Genomic DNA, 18,809 nt, shown 5'->3' with positions numbered 1-18,809 from the left:
AATTTTTTTTTTATCCAAAGAAGCAAAATAGAGCTATCTGGTGCATCCTGAGCCAATAAATTACCTCTTTTTTTTTGGGGGGGGGGGGATCCGCCCTTGTTGACCTTGATTTGACCTTGACTTGACTAACCATATTTATTTTTTTTAAATTTAATCTTGACCTTGATTTGACCTTGACTTCACTGATTTTTTTAATTTTGCACAGATCTTGATTTGCTTTTGTCCAACTTTTCCCCAACTCTACTTTAGATCTGTACTCACAACACACCAATTTGGAAATACTGTACCCGTGTGGACAAGTTCGGGGGAAAAGTCCGTAGACTTCCCTTCACAAGAGGGATATGTTTGTTATCACACACGCTTTCTGGCTTCACTAAGCGTGAGCGTCGGAAAAAATCTTTTCAGTTCAGCCTCCGACTTTTAAATTGTATCATTTGGGTTAATTTGGGTTTGTTTGGGTTCATTTGGGTAATAAAGAACGCTCGCGCTGGACCCGAGTACTCTTCAGACTGGCTCGCTCCCCCAGTATGAAAGTTTTTGTCTTGTGCACGTTTAAGACCAAGTGATTGCTCTGTGTGAATTACAGGCATTCCCTTTGCTATATAATACATTGGCATGCGAGCCGAGGATGTGCGTGGTGACTGGTACCGGGACGCTTCGGCACCGGGACGCTTCGGTACCGGGACGCTTCGTGCCCTACTGCGCGGGAGCGTCCCGAAGCGTCCCGGTACCAAAGCGTCCCGGTACCCCTGTGACGCGTTATAGTGGGACGCTTCGGTACCGGGACGCTTCGGCACCGGGACGCTTCGGTACCGGGACGCTTCGGTACCGGGACGCTTCGTGATGTACCCGAGAGAGAGAGAGAGAGACAGACAGACAGACAGACAGAGACTAAGAAGACAGACAGAGACAAAGCATAACAGAGAATTTCAGTCTTCACATACATTCTTGAGCAGATGTGCATTATGACTTTCACCCCGATGAACCTTTTAATTGGTTGATCATTCCGGATGCTGCACCAGCAAAGGGCAGAGAACCCTTGTGCAATCTATCTGAAGGAGTAACGAGCCCACAAAATGCGCATTTCCCACACGAGCGAAAACTGGAAAGACTGAGGAGAGAGAGAGCGAGAGCGAAAAATAGAGAGAGACACACACACACACATAGACAGAGACAGACATAGAAAGACAGAAGCGGAGAGACTCAGAGGGAGACACAGACAAAGACATACATACAGAGAGAGAGAGAGAGAGAGAGAGAGAGAGAGAGAGAGAGAGAGAGAGAGAGAGAGAGAGAGAGAGAGAGAGAGAGAGAGAGAGAGAGAGAGAGCGAGAGAGAGAGAGAGAGAGAGAGAGAGAGAGAGAGAGAGAGAGAGGGGGGGGGCTAACCTTCGTGTGCTGCATGTAATGACAGCCTCGCCGATGAAGCAAACAGATCTATACACAAGAAGTAGTATCACAGCAAGTTTAAAACTTCCGTCTACACACCTGCATATCATTGAACCCATCCTAATTTGTTCCACTAGCTTAGCCGCTGACAGTCCCTTCTAGTATAATGTTCCACTTATATCCATTACCATTCCTATATTCAGGGATGGGACTTGAGTAGAAATGAAGAAGAAAAAAAACATCGAATTTTGGCGCCCCCCCTGTGAGAAATGTCTTTGGTTTGTACTTCAAAAATGGCCTGTTTCGTGATTTTGACATTGACATAAAAGGCGTATTTACGCAGGTCAGCATACACATCCCATCTCTTTGTGTTTACTCGTCCATTTGATATCGTCATTTACACTCTTCTACGCGGCCACTGAATTGCAACAAGATGAATGTCTGGGTGTCTCATGCCCAATACACTCAGTAAGTAGTTTTCAGATCTTTGCATTCCCGAGTACGTCTTTGGTTCTGCATGACTTGACTTTAGGGGTGCGCCCGTGGAATAACCCTTGTTGAAAGTTTAGCTAGTTAGCACCGAGTGCTAGTGTTATTGATAGTTATGTTCTGATTCTTACGCTTGAATAATGTACGTGCTGTCGCCCTAAAGATGCTTCGCAAAAGCGTAAACATGCAAGGTGTTTTGACAAAGTTCTTTGTCAAGTGCGCTGACCGTACAAACTCAATTTCTTTTACATCGTTGAACAGAGGCATGGAGCATTTTTAGAAAAGGCAATACAATATGATATTTATTTAAAAATGTGCAGTCATAAGTTGCGAGCAGAGAGTGCAGAGTTGCTAATGGAGAGTGCATGCAGTTGTGATACACATCCCAAAATACACGCGCACAAACACCGGGTTTTTTCTCGCTGACACACACACAAACGTTTCCCACGATTTCCCCTTCGTATTTTAAGAGAGCAAGACTTTCTTAGTTACCTGACAGTTGCACCTAAGGGAGTGCACATGATTTCTCCTGCAGCCTCTCTCAAACAAGAAACATCAAAAGATAAACATTGTGTGAATGTAATCAGACACTGTCGTACCTGCATGTATATTTGTATGGAGAGCCAGCAAAAAGACAAAACTAACGCTGGTATGAAACGAAAACGAAAATGCTGAAGTAGCAGAAGCGAAACAAATCGGCGAGTATGTTAATGGCCGACCAAGCAATCATCCAAGCCACGTACCAAGCATGTTACCAACTGTGGCAGCAGCCGATCAGACAATTTAGCAAGCACGTTAACAACCAAGTAACCAATTAAGCAACCAACCATTCTGTCAAACCATGGTGCGTGTCTTTTGTGTGTGCAATCATGTTTGAATTTAAGCATTTTTGTTTTGATTGAAAATGTCATATTCAACTGAATGCGTGTTTTATTAACGCACATTTTTGTTTCCCGTCTGTTACAGGGTTACGTTGAAGCTGTACTGAAACCGTAAAAACCACTGGCAAGTCCCAAGAGACTCTAAATAAAGCACCAAAACCGCACTGCTTCACCCCATCTTCTACACAGGTTTTTATACCTCCCTGGATTCAGCTAGCTCCAACACGAGTATAAATATTCGGTGATGAGTGGAACAGCATCGTTCATCATTTTTCAAGACCTGTGGTAAACTCAGGGGTTTTCTGTCTATATCCATCGTGTGTGTGTGTGTGTGTTCCCTCAACTTTTTTCCTCCTCAGTTCTAATTGTTTTGGGTATTTTTTTGTTGGTTGATAATCTAATAATCGAAAAAGGTCAATTTTTTGGGTTTTTGTTGATGATGATTTATGTTACGAATATGCAAAAGAGAATAATTTTCTGTATGCGAATTTATGCTCGGAAATTGTGGATTTACGATTTTTAGTTCAGCAAATAATTGGAAAAGTAAATGCATAGTCAGGAGAAAAAGGAATTTATTTTGTTAACAGCAAAGGCAAAATGAACAGTTTTAGCAAATATGAAAGAATAAACTTTCTTAAATGATAAAAAAGGCATTCACATAATCCGACTGTAGCGTTTGGTTTGTGTGTTTGGGTGTTACTTTCTTTATATCTACTTTTCTCACTCTTTCGTTTGACGAAAAGGCAACAGAAAACAAAATAGCGTCTTAGGAAAGTACTAAGGAAAAGCGCTCACTTATGATAATGCATTTTTTCCCCCATTAGTAGAATGTACCTTGATGGACGCCTCCCCAACCCTCCTCCCCCACCCCCACCACCCTCCCACCCCCCTCATCTCACTCTGTCATGCTTTCTTTTTATTGTGCTAATATTTGTTGCAGAATAGGTTATGTCAAAGCAATGGTTTCGCCTGTGTCTTTCGCCTTGATAGGTGGAAGTGATGATGACCATTGGTATTGTACACGCACGTTACTAACACTCCCCCTCCACGTACCCCTCCCGACCCGGTCCGACCCCCCACTGCCCAACCAGACAAGACATTACTAAACCGGTTGTCATCGTGATTTTCTCACGGCAGGTAACAAGCAAAGGATCAAGGAAAGAGAGGCCTCCCCTTTTTCCTCCCAAGCGCTACACAGGTGTGCTGCTACTTATGAATGAATACCCCAAGGGCGCCCCCGGCAGTCTGAGGTTGATTGCATTTGACACAACACGCTGGCGTGATCCGTGAAAGTGCTTGTTATCCCTGGCGGATTTACAAAGAGTGTAAAAAAGAACAACTTTGCTGGCCTCGTGGGAATTATATGAATGAAGGGGGAAGCGTGGAAAGAAAAGCTGTGAAGTCATTTTTACGCCTTCGTCAAAGAACATCATTTAAAGTTTCTCTCTTCTTGTTGTGAGTATTCAAAAAGATGAAAATAAAACATTAGAATCATTGCTGTGAAATGAAACAGGAACGTTGTGACATTTCGACACTGTTATGCTGTGCATTTTTGTGGTAAAATTAAAGAATGCAAAGCGAAAGTCCCCTTCAATCATGGCTTGAGTCTTACATCTAACTTCGTTGACAATTTTCACCATGGAAATATTTATATTCTTCGATGTGACAAAGACTTGAAACAAAAATGCATTAGCACAAGACAAAGAGACTTTATCTAAAACAATAAACCATGACTGATTGTTCAGATAGTGAGGTCCTGGGATTATAGTCATCTAATGTGAGACAGGTTAGCTGTTATCAACGTTTTGTGGTCGGCGAAATCACTCGACAATCAGAGAAAAACTCATCATCACTAGGTAACACAAGAGAAATCACCATGGCAACGGGAGCAAAGTTAATGAAAGAAATCTCGGACCAGTTCCTCATCTGCAAAATCTGCCTGGAGCCCTTCAAAGAACCCAAGACTCTCTCTTGCCTCCATACTTTCTGCTGCGCATGCGTGCAACAGCAGTATGACACGGAGTCCAACCGACCAACCAGGTACACGCTCTACACGCGCAATGTCACGTGTCCTTTGTGCCGGAAGAAGACGGATCTTCCGACAGGGGGCGTTAGGCGACTTCCGGACAATTTCTTGGTCTCCAACTTGACGGATGTTTTGGCCAAGCGGTGCGTGTCCAAAGTTCCCCCCTGTGAAATCTGCCACACGGTGAGGGCGCGCAGCAACGATGCCTGCTCCAAGTGCCTGGACTGTGATAAACTGCTGTGTCGTGCCTGTGTGGAGCTCCACTCTACGACTAAGGTAAATGTGATGAGGAGAGTATGACGACACGTAGACAGTTATTGTTATATAATGTAATGGTGGTATATAGACAAGCAGTTTGGGACGTTCTGGCTTCCAAGTTTGGTAGTTTTAGAGCACACTTTCCTTGAAAGAGCGCCAAAGCAGTGTCATTTTGCAGGTATATCTGTATATATATCCGTTGCTCTTGGATAGTGTTTTGAAAACTGTGCTTTAACAAGCAACAGGAAGTGTATATATAGCTCTGCACCTGTGAACGATTACTGTAAGTACACTGACTTGGCGATCATTTGCAGTGAGGTTTTAATTTATCTGCCCATCTGAGTGATCGACAAGAAGAAGAAGATTTATCTGCAATTGTGTAACGTCATCATATTGTATTGTGGCATACCCTTGTTCATATGTATTTGGCTCTTTGTCGCCTTTTCTCTCTTTCATTGTGGAGCAGCAACTAGTGTCCTTCCCTAGTGTGACTTTAACAAAAATAAAACCGACTTGTTATGCTGAATCTGCCCGGCGAACATTTGATCTTCGAAATGCTTACAGGTGACGCAGGGCCACAGCCTGATCGACCTGGAAGGTCAGAAGGACATCGAGTGTAAGGTCCACCCGGAGGAGACGGTCAGGTTCTACTGCGAGAAGTGCGAGACCTGCATCTGTGTCGTCTGCACCTTCCAGGAGCACAAGGACCACGACGTCTGCTCCTTCAACGACGGCTTCGCCAAGCACAAGGTGGTGCTGGAGGGGCTGCTGGACAAGAGCAAAGATCGCTTGACCGGTATGGCCAGCCGCCTCAAGGTCATCGAGAAGTACGAGAAGCTGTCCAAGGAGCTCAAGGAACGCATTCGAGACCTCGCCATCAGCTACACCTCGCAGGTAAGAAGCGATTTCAATTAACCTTCATCTTCCAGGTAAGATTCGCTTAATTTTGGAATTATCGTGGAGGCGGGGAGATAAAGTATTTAAAAAAAAACAAGAACGGTTGACATTTTAGAACTCTTCATTCAGAAAAGAACAATACCTTCACTAGAACCTCGACCTAACTGCCTTGAAAGTGGACAAACAAGAGACACAAAAGAAGAAACATAGAAATGATTTCACTTATCTTAGAGTGTCCCAAAGATGGCTGTAGCAATGACGGGAAGTTAGCTCAGGCGGTTGCGTGCTGGTTTTGAAACCAGTCGGTTGATATCGGCTTGAGTTTGAACTCCAGGTTCGGAGAGGGATTTAAATGTTCTCGAGTCAACTTTGTGCACTCTTCTCGGTGTCCTTGGCTGAAGTAGACAAACCGAAAGCGGGTCTGATTGGATGAAATCTCAACAAATCTCAATTTCAACCAATCCAACACTGCCAGTGGCCCCCGTTTGGGTGGTAACTTCCTTGTGCACCTCAGCCCCAATACCTTCGTCTGCATGCATGCGCACGATAAAGACCCTAAGTTCACAGAAACGTCTCAGGGCTTGCAAAACATGTATACACGCATAAAGACAATTGTTTTAAAAACAAATGGGTAGCCCCGCAGTGAATGGAAGGTTTTGAAAGCAGCTTGAACTTCCATGACAAGAAGCTCAAAGGACTACATTAAATTACACTATCTCACCTTACCTTACCTTATCGTGCATTACGTTTGAGGTAGTAAGATTGCTTATGGGGCAGTTCGAACATTTGAGTTGTTGCCAAAGAAACACGTCTGCTTTGAAACATTAAGCGAGACGTTTCAGATATGCTATATAGATAACGTCAAACATGTAACGGCGGCACCTGCGTTTATGTATTTCCTGTCCCTCGTTTACCTTTGGATGCTTTTTTTTCAAAGTAAAATGTTTTCATTACAACTTTCTTTTTCTTACAGTTGTAACTCGCATTAGTTTATGTACAGATCTATCCGTTCTTACTCCTTTTTGCCGGCTTTTGTTAAATTTTTTTGTGTAAAGAAGAAGAAGAAGAAGAAGAAGAAGAAGAAGAAGAAGAAGAAGAAGAAAAAAAAAGAAAAAGGAGAAGAATAATGATAAGAAGAAAACTCCGATTTGGAGACTACGTCATGTACAATTATAATAGCTGAGCCATTATAGCAATTCAACATTGTCACAGTCGATGTCTTTGTGATGTTGGTAGGCAGCCTATCTTTACAAGTCTAATACATTCTTCCTATCTACAGGTTCGAGCAAGCGAGAAGGAGCTGATCAAGAGAGTGGACGAGGCGCTGGGCGGAGAGGTGTCGAGCTTGGCAGAGAACAAGACCTGGCTCCAGGAGAACTTCGACAGCCTGCAGTCTGCCCACAACCTAACGGAGATCGTCATGAAGGACAAGGGCGTGGAGATGCTCCTCCTCAAGAAGGAGATACAGGGCAAGATTGACGTTCTTCTCGAAGGAGCTCTGCCTCCTGAGCCCCCCGACCTGGGCCAGCTAGACCTCAGGTTCGTCCCTGGTGAGGTCCGGTTGGGGGATGTGTACGTTCCTGGGAAGGACGAGGAGGAGGTGAGAGAGCTGGACGGTGAAAAGATCATGACGAACGGTATACCACGTGGTAGGCTAGACTCAGGGGTGTCCTCTTCGAAAGTGAACGGTGAGGTCGGGATAGAGAGTTGTAAAGCTTGCAAAGACTGCGCAGAGAGGAAGAGAAAGGAGGAGGAGGACAGGGTACGGGGGATCAAGGACGGTGTGAGAGAGAAGAAAACGGCGACCAAATACATTCAGACCAAACCTCAGGAAAGTGTTTCCCTCCCTGAAGGCGGCATGGGACGTAACGGTCTCTTCACCACTTCAGCATCTCAGGTCAGCATCCCTCCCTCCGGTTCCAGCCTGTCTCACAGTCCAATGCAGACCACCACCTCCACCACCACCACCACTGTGTCGTCACGCGACGCCGCCACAGACAGTAACAGAGTCATGCACGTGCAACAAAACGAGAACAGAGCGCGCGGGACAATGACAGACAGACAGGACGTGAGAACGTTGAAGATTCAAACGGAGGAGAGCTGTTTGCGAGACACTCACCTCGGTAACGCGGCGGCTACGGGTGGGACCTACCCTAACACGGGGGCGGCCATCGCTAAAGCTTTCCTACGTCATAAACACACCGACGATGACGTGGTAGTGACGCCGCGGCAATATCAGGCCGTTGTCAAGGAGACGAAAAACGCGGAGGTGGCGACGGACATATCTCTGGGATTATCAGGCGGCTTGTCAGAATCTGTGGCTGCGTTATGTCGTGCGGAGGGGGGAGCGGGAGGCGGAGGCACAAGACCAGACCTACTGGCTCAGACGGCAGAAGCCCCCTCCTCCCTCACCGCCTCCTCCTCCTCCTCGCCTTGGATCCGAAGCCGCAAAGTGCAGACAGAAATTTCGGCGCTGGAAGAAACTCCAGGCAGTGAGGGCGGGCGGCTTCTGACAGACGAAGAGATGAACAAATCTCTCTTCGGTTCGGCGACGGCTCGCACCCCGCCGGTTGTTCGGTCCGACAGGGCTAACACCCCCACCCCTGTCTCTTCCCCACTTCTGCAAAGGCCTCGAGCCGCACACGCAGCGCGACCAGCAACTTGTGATGCTGGGGTGATGACGTCATTTAAGGTCAAAATCGTGCAGGACATGGTGGACAAGGAGACGTCATCGGAGCCAGTGTCGTCACGTGGGGTTGGTGTGATGACGTCCCAGGAGACACGCACGGTGTACATCCAGACGAAGGGACCAAGGGTGACGTCAACGGCAACAGGCACGGACTATGAAGGGCAGATGACTAAGAGCACCTCCACTCTCCACGTGACGTCAGCTGACGCGGAGACGGCCATGCCGCAAGTGACGCACGAGACCAGGACCACATGGACTGAGGCCGTGGTGACGTCAGAGAGGGCCACGTGCACCGCGTGCGTGCCGACGTCAAACGCCGCGACCTTGACCGCCCAGGTGAAGACCGGCGACTTCTGCGTGCAGATGAAGCCTATTGGAGTGCCGGCTTCCACCAGCACCACCCCTCCCAGGGTCAACCACCATCAGAGTCAGACCTATCCAAACCTATGCACCCGGGGGACCATGCCGGACCCTAAGATTCTCCGTGCGTCCAAGACCATGTCTTTTGACCACTCCACGTCGCCCACTCCTCCCAGATCACTCAAGGATTTCTCTGCCTCCACCACGTCTGCTGTGGCTTCAGTGCCGGTTGGTCCCGTTGTGGCAGCTCCTTGTAAAGTAGCAGCTGTGTCCAGGTCGGACAAAGCTACGGAGACCACACCCGCTAGGAGCGTCACGAGAGCTAGTGGTCCTAACGCCAAGATGCTGGGCAGCACGACGACTGGGACTGACCCCGTCCAGCTGACACAGGTAAGCAGTGATACAGTTAAAGTTTGTTTGTATTTATCACAAAACAGTTTGTGAGTTGAACTAATGTTTCAGTGTCGACAGATGTCGGAACCTTTACATGCAGGTGGAGCAGACATTCTCTTGTCCTTTTATCACCATTGTCTACCTTGCAGTATTTTTTTGTATTTTTTTATCATCTTACTTTTAAAGTTAAATATACTTAAAAGAAAATGGCGAAATGTTGACATGCACATTTGCAACAAATTGTGAATGTCAAGCACGCTCGCTCGATAGCTGTGATACAACAGAAAAAAGACAAAATGACATTTAAAATCGACATTTTCATGCCGTTTTTGAACCTAGATTAAAGTAAAGAGCAATGTGTGTGCTTTCAATTAATTCCCCACAGTAAAAACAGCTGTCTTACAACAGGTGGTGGACAGAGAGACGTGCACACCCACGGTCAAAACAGTGGACGAGTGGACCCACACCCCTCAGCCTCAGATGATCAACACAGGCGTCACTCCGCCTCGCCCCGCCTACTTGGAAGTGGGCGTGGCTACCACGCCAATCACTTTGATGGACCAGGGCACGTACACGGAGGTGAAGACGATGCGAGAGTCAGGCACGGAGACCTACCTAGTGGTGTGTGACAGCGAGACCTTGACGGAAAAGACCACGCTCTGTGACGCGCAGACTGAGGCAGAGCCTAGTAAGGAAACCGTTGGGACAGGGATGGAAGAGATGGAGTTTGATGAAGGGGGGTGTATGACAGAAGAAGGTCCCCCTCTCTCTCCGTCATCCAAAGACAGCGAGAGTCAGTGTCAGTCACCAGAAGTTGTAAGCAAGGAGTCGAACACCACGAGATTCAGGCGTAAAGGAAAAGAAGTCCAGACCAACTTCAGCTACGTAGAGTGCATGCTCTGCCAACACCCGGAGAAGATAGAACAGATGAAGGCCTCCAAGACCTTCACGGACACCTCCACAGACCCCACCCCTCCAGACACGCACGACGTGGGCACCATGGCCTTGTCGTGCCTCGCCTCGCCCCCAGGACTCGCCAACACGGGGATTCAAACCTCGGAGGTGTCTCTGTACGATAGAGGCGTCGCCACGTCGTTCGAGTTCGACGAAGACTACGTACCCCCACCCAGGCCTTTTTTAGGGCTTGAGTCTCAGGATGCAGCCACGTCCACGGAATCTCTTCCTTACATCGGCCTCCTGAGCGAAATTGACGTGGACGAACTGATCGTCTTCCCCGAAGCCCACTTCGAGCTCGTGGACTATGACTACGAACCGGTCCCCATGGTGGATGACGAGACATGGATGGAGACTCTCGACTACGCGGAAGTCGGGACTCAAACCTTGCTGGCGGCTTCGGAATGTGCCGGAGGGTGTGCAGAACAAGCCCTACCCCTGGTTCGACCCGAAGATGACTGCAGCAAGAGCCTGGTCAGTATTGGCGTCAACACCGTGCCGAAGGTTACTTTCGAGAAGGAGACATGCACTCCTATGCGGCACCTGTTCTCCAAAGGAACCATGACGTTCTACGTGGCCAAGATGGACAAGGCCACCAGTACGATCTCCAACACCCGGGCCCTGACGGATGGCGGTGGAGGACGGGTGGTGAGGGAGGCGAGGCCACGCTCCGTCCACAACAAGGTGACGATGACCAGCAGAACGGAGCAGAAAGACATGGCCGTGGAAACAGACTCCACTGTCATTGACGGACGGATCACGCAGTGTATCTCCAAGCTCCGCAACGTCTCTGAACGCCTTAACAGCCCGACAGCCAGGAAGAACCTTGACGGGGAGGTGTTTTTCGGACAGTCCTTCCAGGCAGGGAAGCTGCAGAAAGACACTGGTTTGCTCTCTTCGACTGCCTCTGACTCGCCAAAACTGTCAGGCTCCCCGAAGCTTCCGTCTAACAACGTCAACGTGATTCGTGTGTCTCCGCCCAAAGACAGAGCCGCTGAAGAGGAGCAGAGACAGCTACAGCTGAAAAATCTACTGGTGGAAACGGACGCTGTGTTGAGGTCCAAAGACTTATCCCCTGTGCGCAAAGCTCAGCCCATCACCACGCTGAAGCCTCGCACGCCCGTCACTCCAGGTGAAGTGGGAGGGTACGCCAGCAACAGTCTGCCTCGCCAGCACTCTCTGGACAGACAGAACAAGGTGAAGATGGGGAGTCAAGCGACGCCTGCTAGTCGCTTGCCTCTGCTGAGGTACAACTCCGCCCCTGGTAGGATTGCTACGGTTCCAGCACAGACTCTGCTTTTCAAGACGGGGCAGGTTTCTCCGCGAACATCGCCCAGCAGGATTCCTGTGAGTCAGGCGAAAGGCCCGACCCCTGTCATGTCCACCAGCACAGCATCGTCTGACTCCGGTCCTGACTCGGACACCTTCTCCACCTCGTCTTCTCAGAAGGTCCAGCAGAGACCCTCCCTTCCCTCCATCTCTGAGACCAGGACCCCCTCCTCTTGTTCCGACTCCTCTTTCATCTCCCTGGAGTCAGCAGACGCATCCTCCCTCTCCCTCAACCCCGCCTCCGTCATGACGTCTTCTCACTCCCGTACGCCCTCCAACGTGACGTCAGTGTCCGACACGGCCAGTGACGTCACTCAGACGAGAAACTCTACGGCGGAGACGGTGTCGACCGACCTAGGAGAGGGAGAGGACGACAACAGTTCTGTTAGCTCCGCGTCTACCACGCTGGCGATTCCTTCACCTCAGGGAAACGAGTCTCCGCGATCGTCTTCCCCCGCCAAGAAGGAGAAGAAAGAGAAGAAGGGTTTCATGCAGAGACTGCTCTCAGGGGGGAAGAAGAAGCAGAAGGACAGTGGAGATAAAGAAAGTGCTGCCAAGCCGACTGCTGGCGACTCTGCGCAAAAACAGACACAGAAACTACAAACTCCACCACCACCCTCTCCGAAGGTTCAGCCTAAACAGGCAAAGCCGCCGACAGCGCAGGGACAGGGAGCCAAGCCGAAACAACCTCAGAAGTCTTCCGCGGCATCGTCTTCTTCTTCACAAGCTGCTGCAAAACCTCCTCCTCCGGTTTCGTCGCCCGCGAGCTCACGGCCTGCTTCCAGCGACTCCACAAAGAGCGGGACTTCTTCTACAACAGCGTCTACCGCCAGTGGTACAGCAGCAGCGTCGTCAGTCCCGCCCATGGCCCCGCACCACTACCCTCCTCTTCCTGAACCCGCCCCTCCGCGGAGACCTCAGCCCTTCGTCATCATTCAACACCGCGTCATGTCCATTCAGCAGGACAACGTGGAGACACTGAAGGAGAAGAAGGAGAGAGAGAAGGAGAGGGAGGAGAAGAGGGAGGAGAGGAAGGAGGAGAAGAAGGCGGCAATCGAAGACAAGAAGCAGGCAGAGAAGGAGAAGGAGGAGAAGGAGAAAGGTAAGGGGAACTGGTCAGTGGAGACTAGGTCAAGGGCCAGGGAGAGAGAAAAAGCTAAAGAGAAGTTGAAGTCTCTTTGCAAAGAGAAAGTCGCCACTAGTAAACCCGAGTTTAAGGCTAAAGATACCAAAGTCTTAGACAGGGGAAGAGGGGCCAAAATTGTGAAGAAAGTAGAAAAGACGAAAGATTTAAAAGCGGAAAGTTCTAAGGATAAGGATAAGAAAGATGGCCGAAAACCAAGTGATGGAATTCGTAGCCAATGACTATGCTGCTTTGTACAAGTACAGCCATGTTTGCAGTACTGATTAGTTGCAATTGCTTATAGCTGTAGCTATGTTGGTTTTTACTGCTTTGATTCTCTAGAGTTAGCTAGTATACGATGCAGTCTGCACATTGTTTTGAATGATTCATTTCCCTTTGAGATTGACTACTTTGCATGGCGTGCAGTGTCTTATTTTCTGTTGTTGAGTGCACTGCTTTGTAATTTGCTGCTGTCACTGTTTTTACCTTTAAGCTGCACATGTGTAAGGGTACGTGTTTTATTTGAAAAACAGAACAATTCAAAACAAGATAAATATGGTTTTGATTATTAGCGATTGGGCATTGAAGTGCCAAACTGAGATTTTCTTTCAAAATCTGGTGTCCTTATTTCCTCACGCTTGACTGATGGGTCCTTCCTACGAAACTAGTATGCAGTCTTTCACTTTGTTATTTAAATATATTGTAAAAATAAACTGGTTAAAAATGATTAATGGGGTGCAATATAAAACGGTATCAGTCACTTATTCCTAAGTACCTCCATTTGTTCTTGCCTTTAGTGTATTTTTATTTTATCCATATAGTGATAAAAAAAACAGTATGTAAGCGTATTTATTGCTGTGATAATTGTTGAGCTTTTTAACCTTTCTGTGTGGTTTTTGTATGTGTGAAATTTAGAATTGTCCGCAGCGTTGTAGCTTCCTGTTTTATTTTTGTCTTTGAGAGATGTGGTTTAAGTCGGCTAATGTTGCTTCTGCTGCTTTAGATATATCTTCTGAACTTATGAATGCTTTGTTTCTCTTTCACCTATTTATGACAATTTAGAATCAAAATATTATTTTGCTTTGACATCTGTTGAAACGACTTTATTTTAAAAACAGAGCATCAAAGTTAAACCTTTTTTTTTTTAGACGGGTGAACAATAACGCTGCAATGCTTTGTAGAATTATGAGAGTGGGTGTTTCCGCTGGTTTCCACATTTCGATACCCACCTCAACTTCTAAAGCTTCCCTCCGTTTCGAAGTAGATATGGGCACAGAAAATGAGACCTCGATTTTCCTTCAACATTTTAGATGTTGCGGTTACAATGGAAGGTTACTTTCTTCAGAAAGAAACAGCCTAGACTTTAAAGGCTTAACGACTCAAACTCTGATACTAATTGGCTTTTTGGGGCAAGGGTATGCTTGTGTATGAAAGCAGTTTTATGGGCAAAGAATACTAGTTGCATTCTTAGTTTGAGCTAAAACAGAGTATATCTATGCAAGTCACTGTATGTAGAATAATCTTTTATTTGCAGGCATTTTTTTATGTTGGCGGGTAAAGTCGCAGCAAAATGTGAGCTGGAGCCAGATTTGAAAGGCTTAATTCATAAAATGTTATCTACCTTCGCCTCGGCAGACGGTTTACCAGTCCATAATCTTAGCAGTAAAATATTATGAGCATCTTGGGAAGTCGGTATCACAGCCTGTCTCTGGTAAATGTTTCTGCAGATATATTTTCAAAGAACGCCTGTTTTCATGTCATGACAGTGTTTTGCCTGTTGCTGCTATATTAAAACTGACGTCAGCGATGCAAAGGTCTCATCGCTTTTTTAAAGTCTTTTTTGTTCAAGAGGCGACAGGATAAGAGAGAGAGAGAGAGAGAGAGAGAGAGAGAGAGAGAGAGAGAGAGAGAGAGAGGGAGGGAGGGAGGGAGGGGGAGGGGGAGAGAGAGAGAGAGAGAGAGAGAGAGAGAGAGAGAGAGAGAGAGAGAGAGAGAGAGAGAGAGAGAGAGAGAGAGCGAGAGAGAGAGCAGATGATTAGGCGTAAAATACAGCTAACTATGACAAAACTTTTTCTGTGCTCACAAGAATTTGCACGATTGCAGTCGGTTTCTTTTCAATTACAAATCGCTTTTCTCTGGCAAGGTCCAAAGAGTTCTATCTATCCAGACGCGATTCATCACAGGCAACAAAAAAACCCACGTGGAACGATCTTTCTGTAGACACCCGAATGCTGAGTAAGGTATATAACTAACTGTCTCTTCGCGAATAAGAATTCAGAAAATGCTTTGAACGTCTCAGTTTATCGAGAAGCCCCATTAGTTATTATACAGTCTTGGGTAGAACCCCGTACTGTCTCCCGCCCTTTAAAGCACATTCCTTACTGTGTAAAAACATTTTTTACAGCACAATCGACTCACCGTCTCAGATATTGCTGGGTTTGTAGATGGGATAAGACCATGCATCCCTCTACTTTATCAAGTAACATACACATGGGTGGGATTCTTCCGGTATATGCCGGAAATCCGGATTCGATTATGGCCTTTTTACATTTAGTCAAGTTTTGACAAAATGTTTTAACGTAGAGGGGGAATCGAGATGAGGGTCGTGGTGTATGTGTGTGTGTGTGTGAGTGTCTGTCTGTCTGTCTGTGCGTGTGTGTGTGTAGAGCGATTCAGACCAAACTACTGGACCGATCTTTATGAAATTTGACATGAGAGTTTCTGGGAATGATATCGATAAATACCTTTGATGACGTCATATCCGGCTTTTTGTAAAAGTTGAGGCGGCACTGTCACACCCTCATTTTTCAATCAAATTGATTGCAATTTTGGCCAAGCAATCTTCGACGAAGGCCGGACTTCGGTATTGCATTTCAGCTTGGTGGGTTAACAATTAATTAATGACTTTGGTCATTAAAAATCTGAAAATTGTAAAAAAAAAAATTTTTTTTAACGATCCAAATTTACGTTCATCTTATTCTTCATCATTTTCTGATTCCAAAAACATATAAATATGTTATATTCGGATTAAAAACAAGCTCTGAAAATTAAAAATATAAAAATTATGATTAAAATTAAATTTCCGAAATCGTTTTAAAAACTATTTCATCTTATTCCTTGTCGGTTCCTGATTCCAAAAACATATAGATATGATATGTTTGGATTAAAAACACGCTCAGAAAGTTAAAACGAAGAGAGGTACAGAAAAGCGTGCTATGCAGCACACAGCGAAACCACTACCCCGCTGAACAGGCTCGTCAGTTTCACTCCGTTATGCACAAGCGGCGGACTACGGTCATAGTGAAAAAATGCAGTGCGTTCAGTTTCATTCTGTGAGTTCCACAGCTTGACTAAATGTAGTAATTTCGCCTTACGCGACTTGTTTGTTGTTGTGTTGTTCTGCGAGGTTGAGGATTCATGACATTTTTCAGTCCCACCCATGCATACATCAACATCCTAACAGCTTCCTGTGCAGATAAGGTGGTTTTATGACGAAAAAAATAATTTCTTTATTCACACTAGTGTCAATCTGCGAAATTAATTCATCGAAGAAGTGCCACTCTGCACAGACAGCAGCGAGGATGTACATAGACTTTTGGAATATGTCAAAAGGGAGAAATTGCCTTATCACGTGAAACGGGCAGATTGGAGATAGCGAGCAGAACTTTATTCACGGGTAGGACTGTACCTTTTGTGACAGGGGAGGCTACCGCTCCTTTCACAGCAGACTCTGCACCCGAGTTGTTGGCCTTTAAGTCAACACCAGTGGGTTGTGGAATTCTGTTTGTGATGGGGTCTGGTGGTTTCCGATTGTCTGTATGTGCATGGAAACCTTCGGGTTTGCATAACAGTTTTTATAGGGCTAAGAAATTAGCCCTAACATTTTCAATCCTGTTTGATTGCACTTCACCTCCCGAGGTGATCGTAGTGTTACGGCACTCGGTTACACTTTGAAAAGCAGAATAGGTTGGTGGTGATAGAAATATCTGCCTGCCATTTAGCTGTAAGAGGAGGAGAGGTTTAAAGTGATGTTTTGTGCGATCAATGTACGTGAGGAATCTGTAGAAACATTTATGGTGAGACTGCCCAGACCTGTCACCGATAACTAGCGATAAGAAGTGCGAAAGGTTCTGACAAGTGCCAGGAAAAGTCTGCGTGGCAGTTTACTCAAGCGATAATGCTACTCGGTAAGTGTAATAGGTGACGAAGACGTTTTTGAGTGTTCAAAAAGCTAAGTCGTGCGCCGTTTTGAAACGTCAGTCAAAAACGTTGTTTAGCTTCAAATATTGCGTGGGTCGAGGGGGGGGGGGGGGGGGGGGAAGGGGGAGGGGGGGGGACTGTCTGAAACTTTGGAAAGATTTAATCATACAAGATCTGATTCCCTGAATGTTCAAAGTAGTGAAAAAGAAGAACTATAGACGGAACTATCCAACAGAGTAGGATTTTGGGAGAAGGGGAAACAAACGAGTATGGGAAGGGTGAGGGGGTAGAGGAAGAAAAACGGACAGAGACAGTCACAGAGAGGAACATTTTGAGACAGAGAAAACGAAAGCTTCCCGCATCCATGCTTATTTGAAGAATTTCACATATTTTGACGAAGTTTCGAAGCAGTTGTGTGTCACTTTTTCTGTGCTCATTGATACCATTAAATCAACTAATTTCTAGTGAGGAAAGCTTTTACTCTACGAACACAGAGGTGTGGCCATGAGTTAACATACTCCGGTGGAAACCACAGAAACCCAACATTTGTTATGTTCAAGTTACAAAAAGTGATTCTTTGTTTTGCGCTTTCAGTTTTTCGGCGGTTTTTTTAACAAATGAAAGTGCTGAAAAATTTAAGCTAGAGATAACTAAGGACGGGGAAAATGAAGGTAATTAAAGGTTGCGGTATCTTTTTTTGTAATGTAGGAAGGCTTGGTGCATCCCATTTGAAGCTCAGACCAGTGCTTAAATTTAAAATAAAAATCTGTTGTGATATATATTGTTTTATAATAACTTTTACTCATATGCAGCCTCATATATTAATACTGATAACAGCTAACCTAACTACTTATGTATAATTCGTAAGCTTATTCAGCTGACTGAAGCGCTTTTAATCTGTCACTGACTTTAACAATTCGGTAGGTTCTTAATTTTAGTGAAGAACACTCGCAGTACTTATAGTGACAACTTACAGAGATTTCTAAGAAGTTATAGAAATAGTCTTAGAAGACAAACAGCAGCGTGGAAAGCGTAGGCATTCCCAAACTTTGATTTCTCCACTCGCGGCGTTTTTTGTTTACATTTTGTCTGTTTGGTTTTTGGTCGTATTTGACTTTTTTTTTGTATCAAATTTACAGTTTCAAGCACTTTTCATAACTAGCTAGATGCCAGCGCTGTAGGTGAAATAGTAAATGAAACTTATCACACATTTTATTCGCTAATAAAGCGCTCTTCGGAGCCAAGGAGCTCATTTAAAGAAGCTCGGCCCCCTGTGTAAACAGCAAGGTATAGATGGTTCAACCGAATAATTATGAAACCCCTCACGCCTATTTTGTTTAAAGAACTTTCACCTTCTTCGATAGCTCCTTTAAATGGGCTATGCCATGTCCCCTGTTTTCAACGGCAAAGTCTAGAAAGTTCCAGATATCAAACATCTCACGCTTCTGCTGACACATCAAGGGATTCTCTACGCGTGCTGCACGTGCTTTGTCAGTGAATCTGTGACCTACTTTTAGCTGCAAGGTGTAAACAGCATGCGTCGATTCGTGCCTGCCTCGTGTTGTTGTAGCGCGCAGAACATCCTCAGTCCCGGCTTTATTATTTGTTGTTTGGACAGCTCGCGTGCAGATCTCCGCAGGAATCATTGTTTGTGTTCCTCCGTCCTGTTCTTCTCCTTGTAATATGTTGGCCAGAAGGGCACAAATCCAGAACAGATAGCATGCTAACGTTCCAAACTTTAGAATAAAAAAACAAAAAATGCAGGTCATTAAAACGTTTGATTATTGACAACACGTTACATTTACATGTAACGGTTTGTTTT

The 18,809-nt window shown here is 46.0% G+C and overlaps 1 protein-coding gene across 4 annotated transcripts in view; it reads left to right on the top strand.

Moving 5' to 3' along the window:
* Positions 1-18,809, top strand: part of LOC138962050 (serine-rich adhesin for platelets-like) — a 68,394-nt gene that overhangs the window by 45,312 nt on the left and 4,273 nt on the right. For all 4 annotated transcript variants that reach the window (XM_070333747.1, XM_070333750.1, XM_070333748.1 and 1 more), the window contains 5 exons: positions 2,844-3,043; positions 3,896-5,060; positions 5,607-5,936; positions 7,219-9,378; positions 9,790-12,766. In XM_070333747.1, coding sequence (XP_070189848.1) covers positions 4,635-5,060; positions 5,607-5,936; positions 7,219-9,378; positions 9,790-12,766 — 5,893 coding nt within the window. In that variant the 5' untranslated portion in view covers positions 2,844-3,043; positions 3,896-4,634. The remainder of the gene's footprint in view (positions 1-2,843; positions 3,044-3,895; positions 5,061-5,606; positions 5,937-7,218; positions 9,379-9,789; positions 12,767-18,809) is intronic.

The sequence above is a fragment of the Littorina saxatilis genome, linkage group LG3 (genome assembly GCF_037325665.1).
Source record: "Littorina saxatilis isolate snail1 linkage group LG3, US_GU_Lsax_2.0, whole genome shotgun sequence".
In the NCBI taxonomy this organism is placed as follows: Eukaryota; Metazoa; Mollusca; class Gastropoda; order Littorinimorpha; family Littorinidae; genus Littorina; species Littorina saxatilis.
Note: the sequence above shows the minus strand (reverse complement) of the source record. Positions and strands in the feature narration are given on the sequence as shown.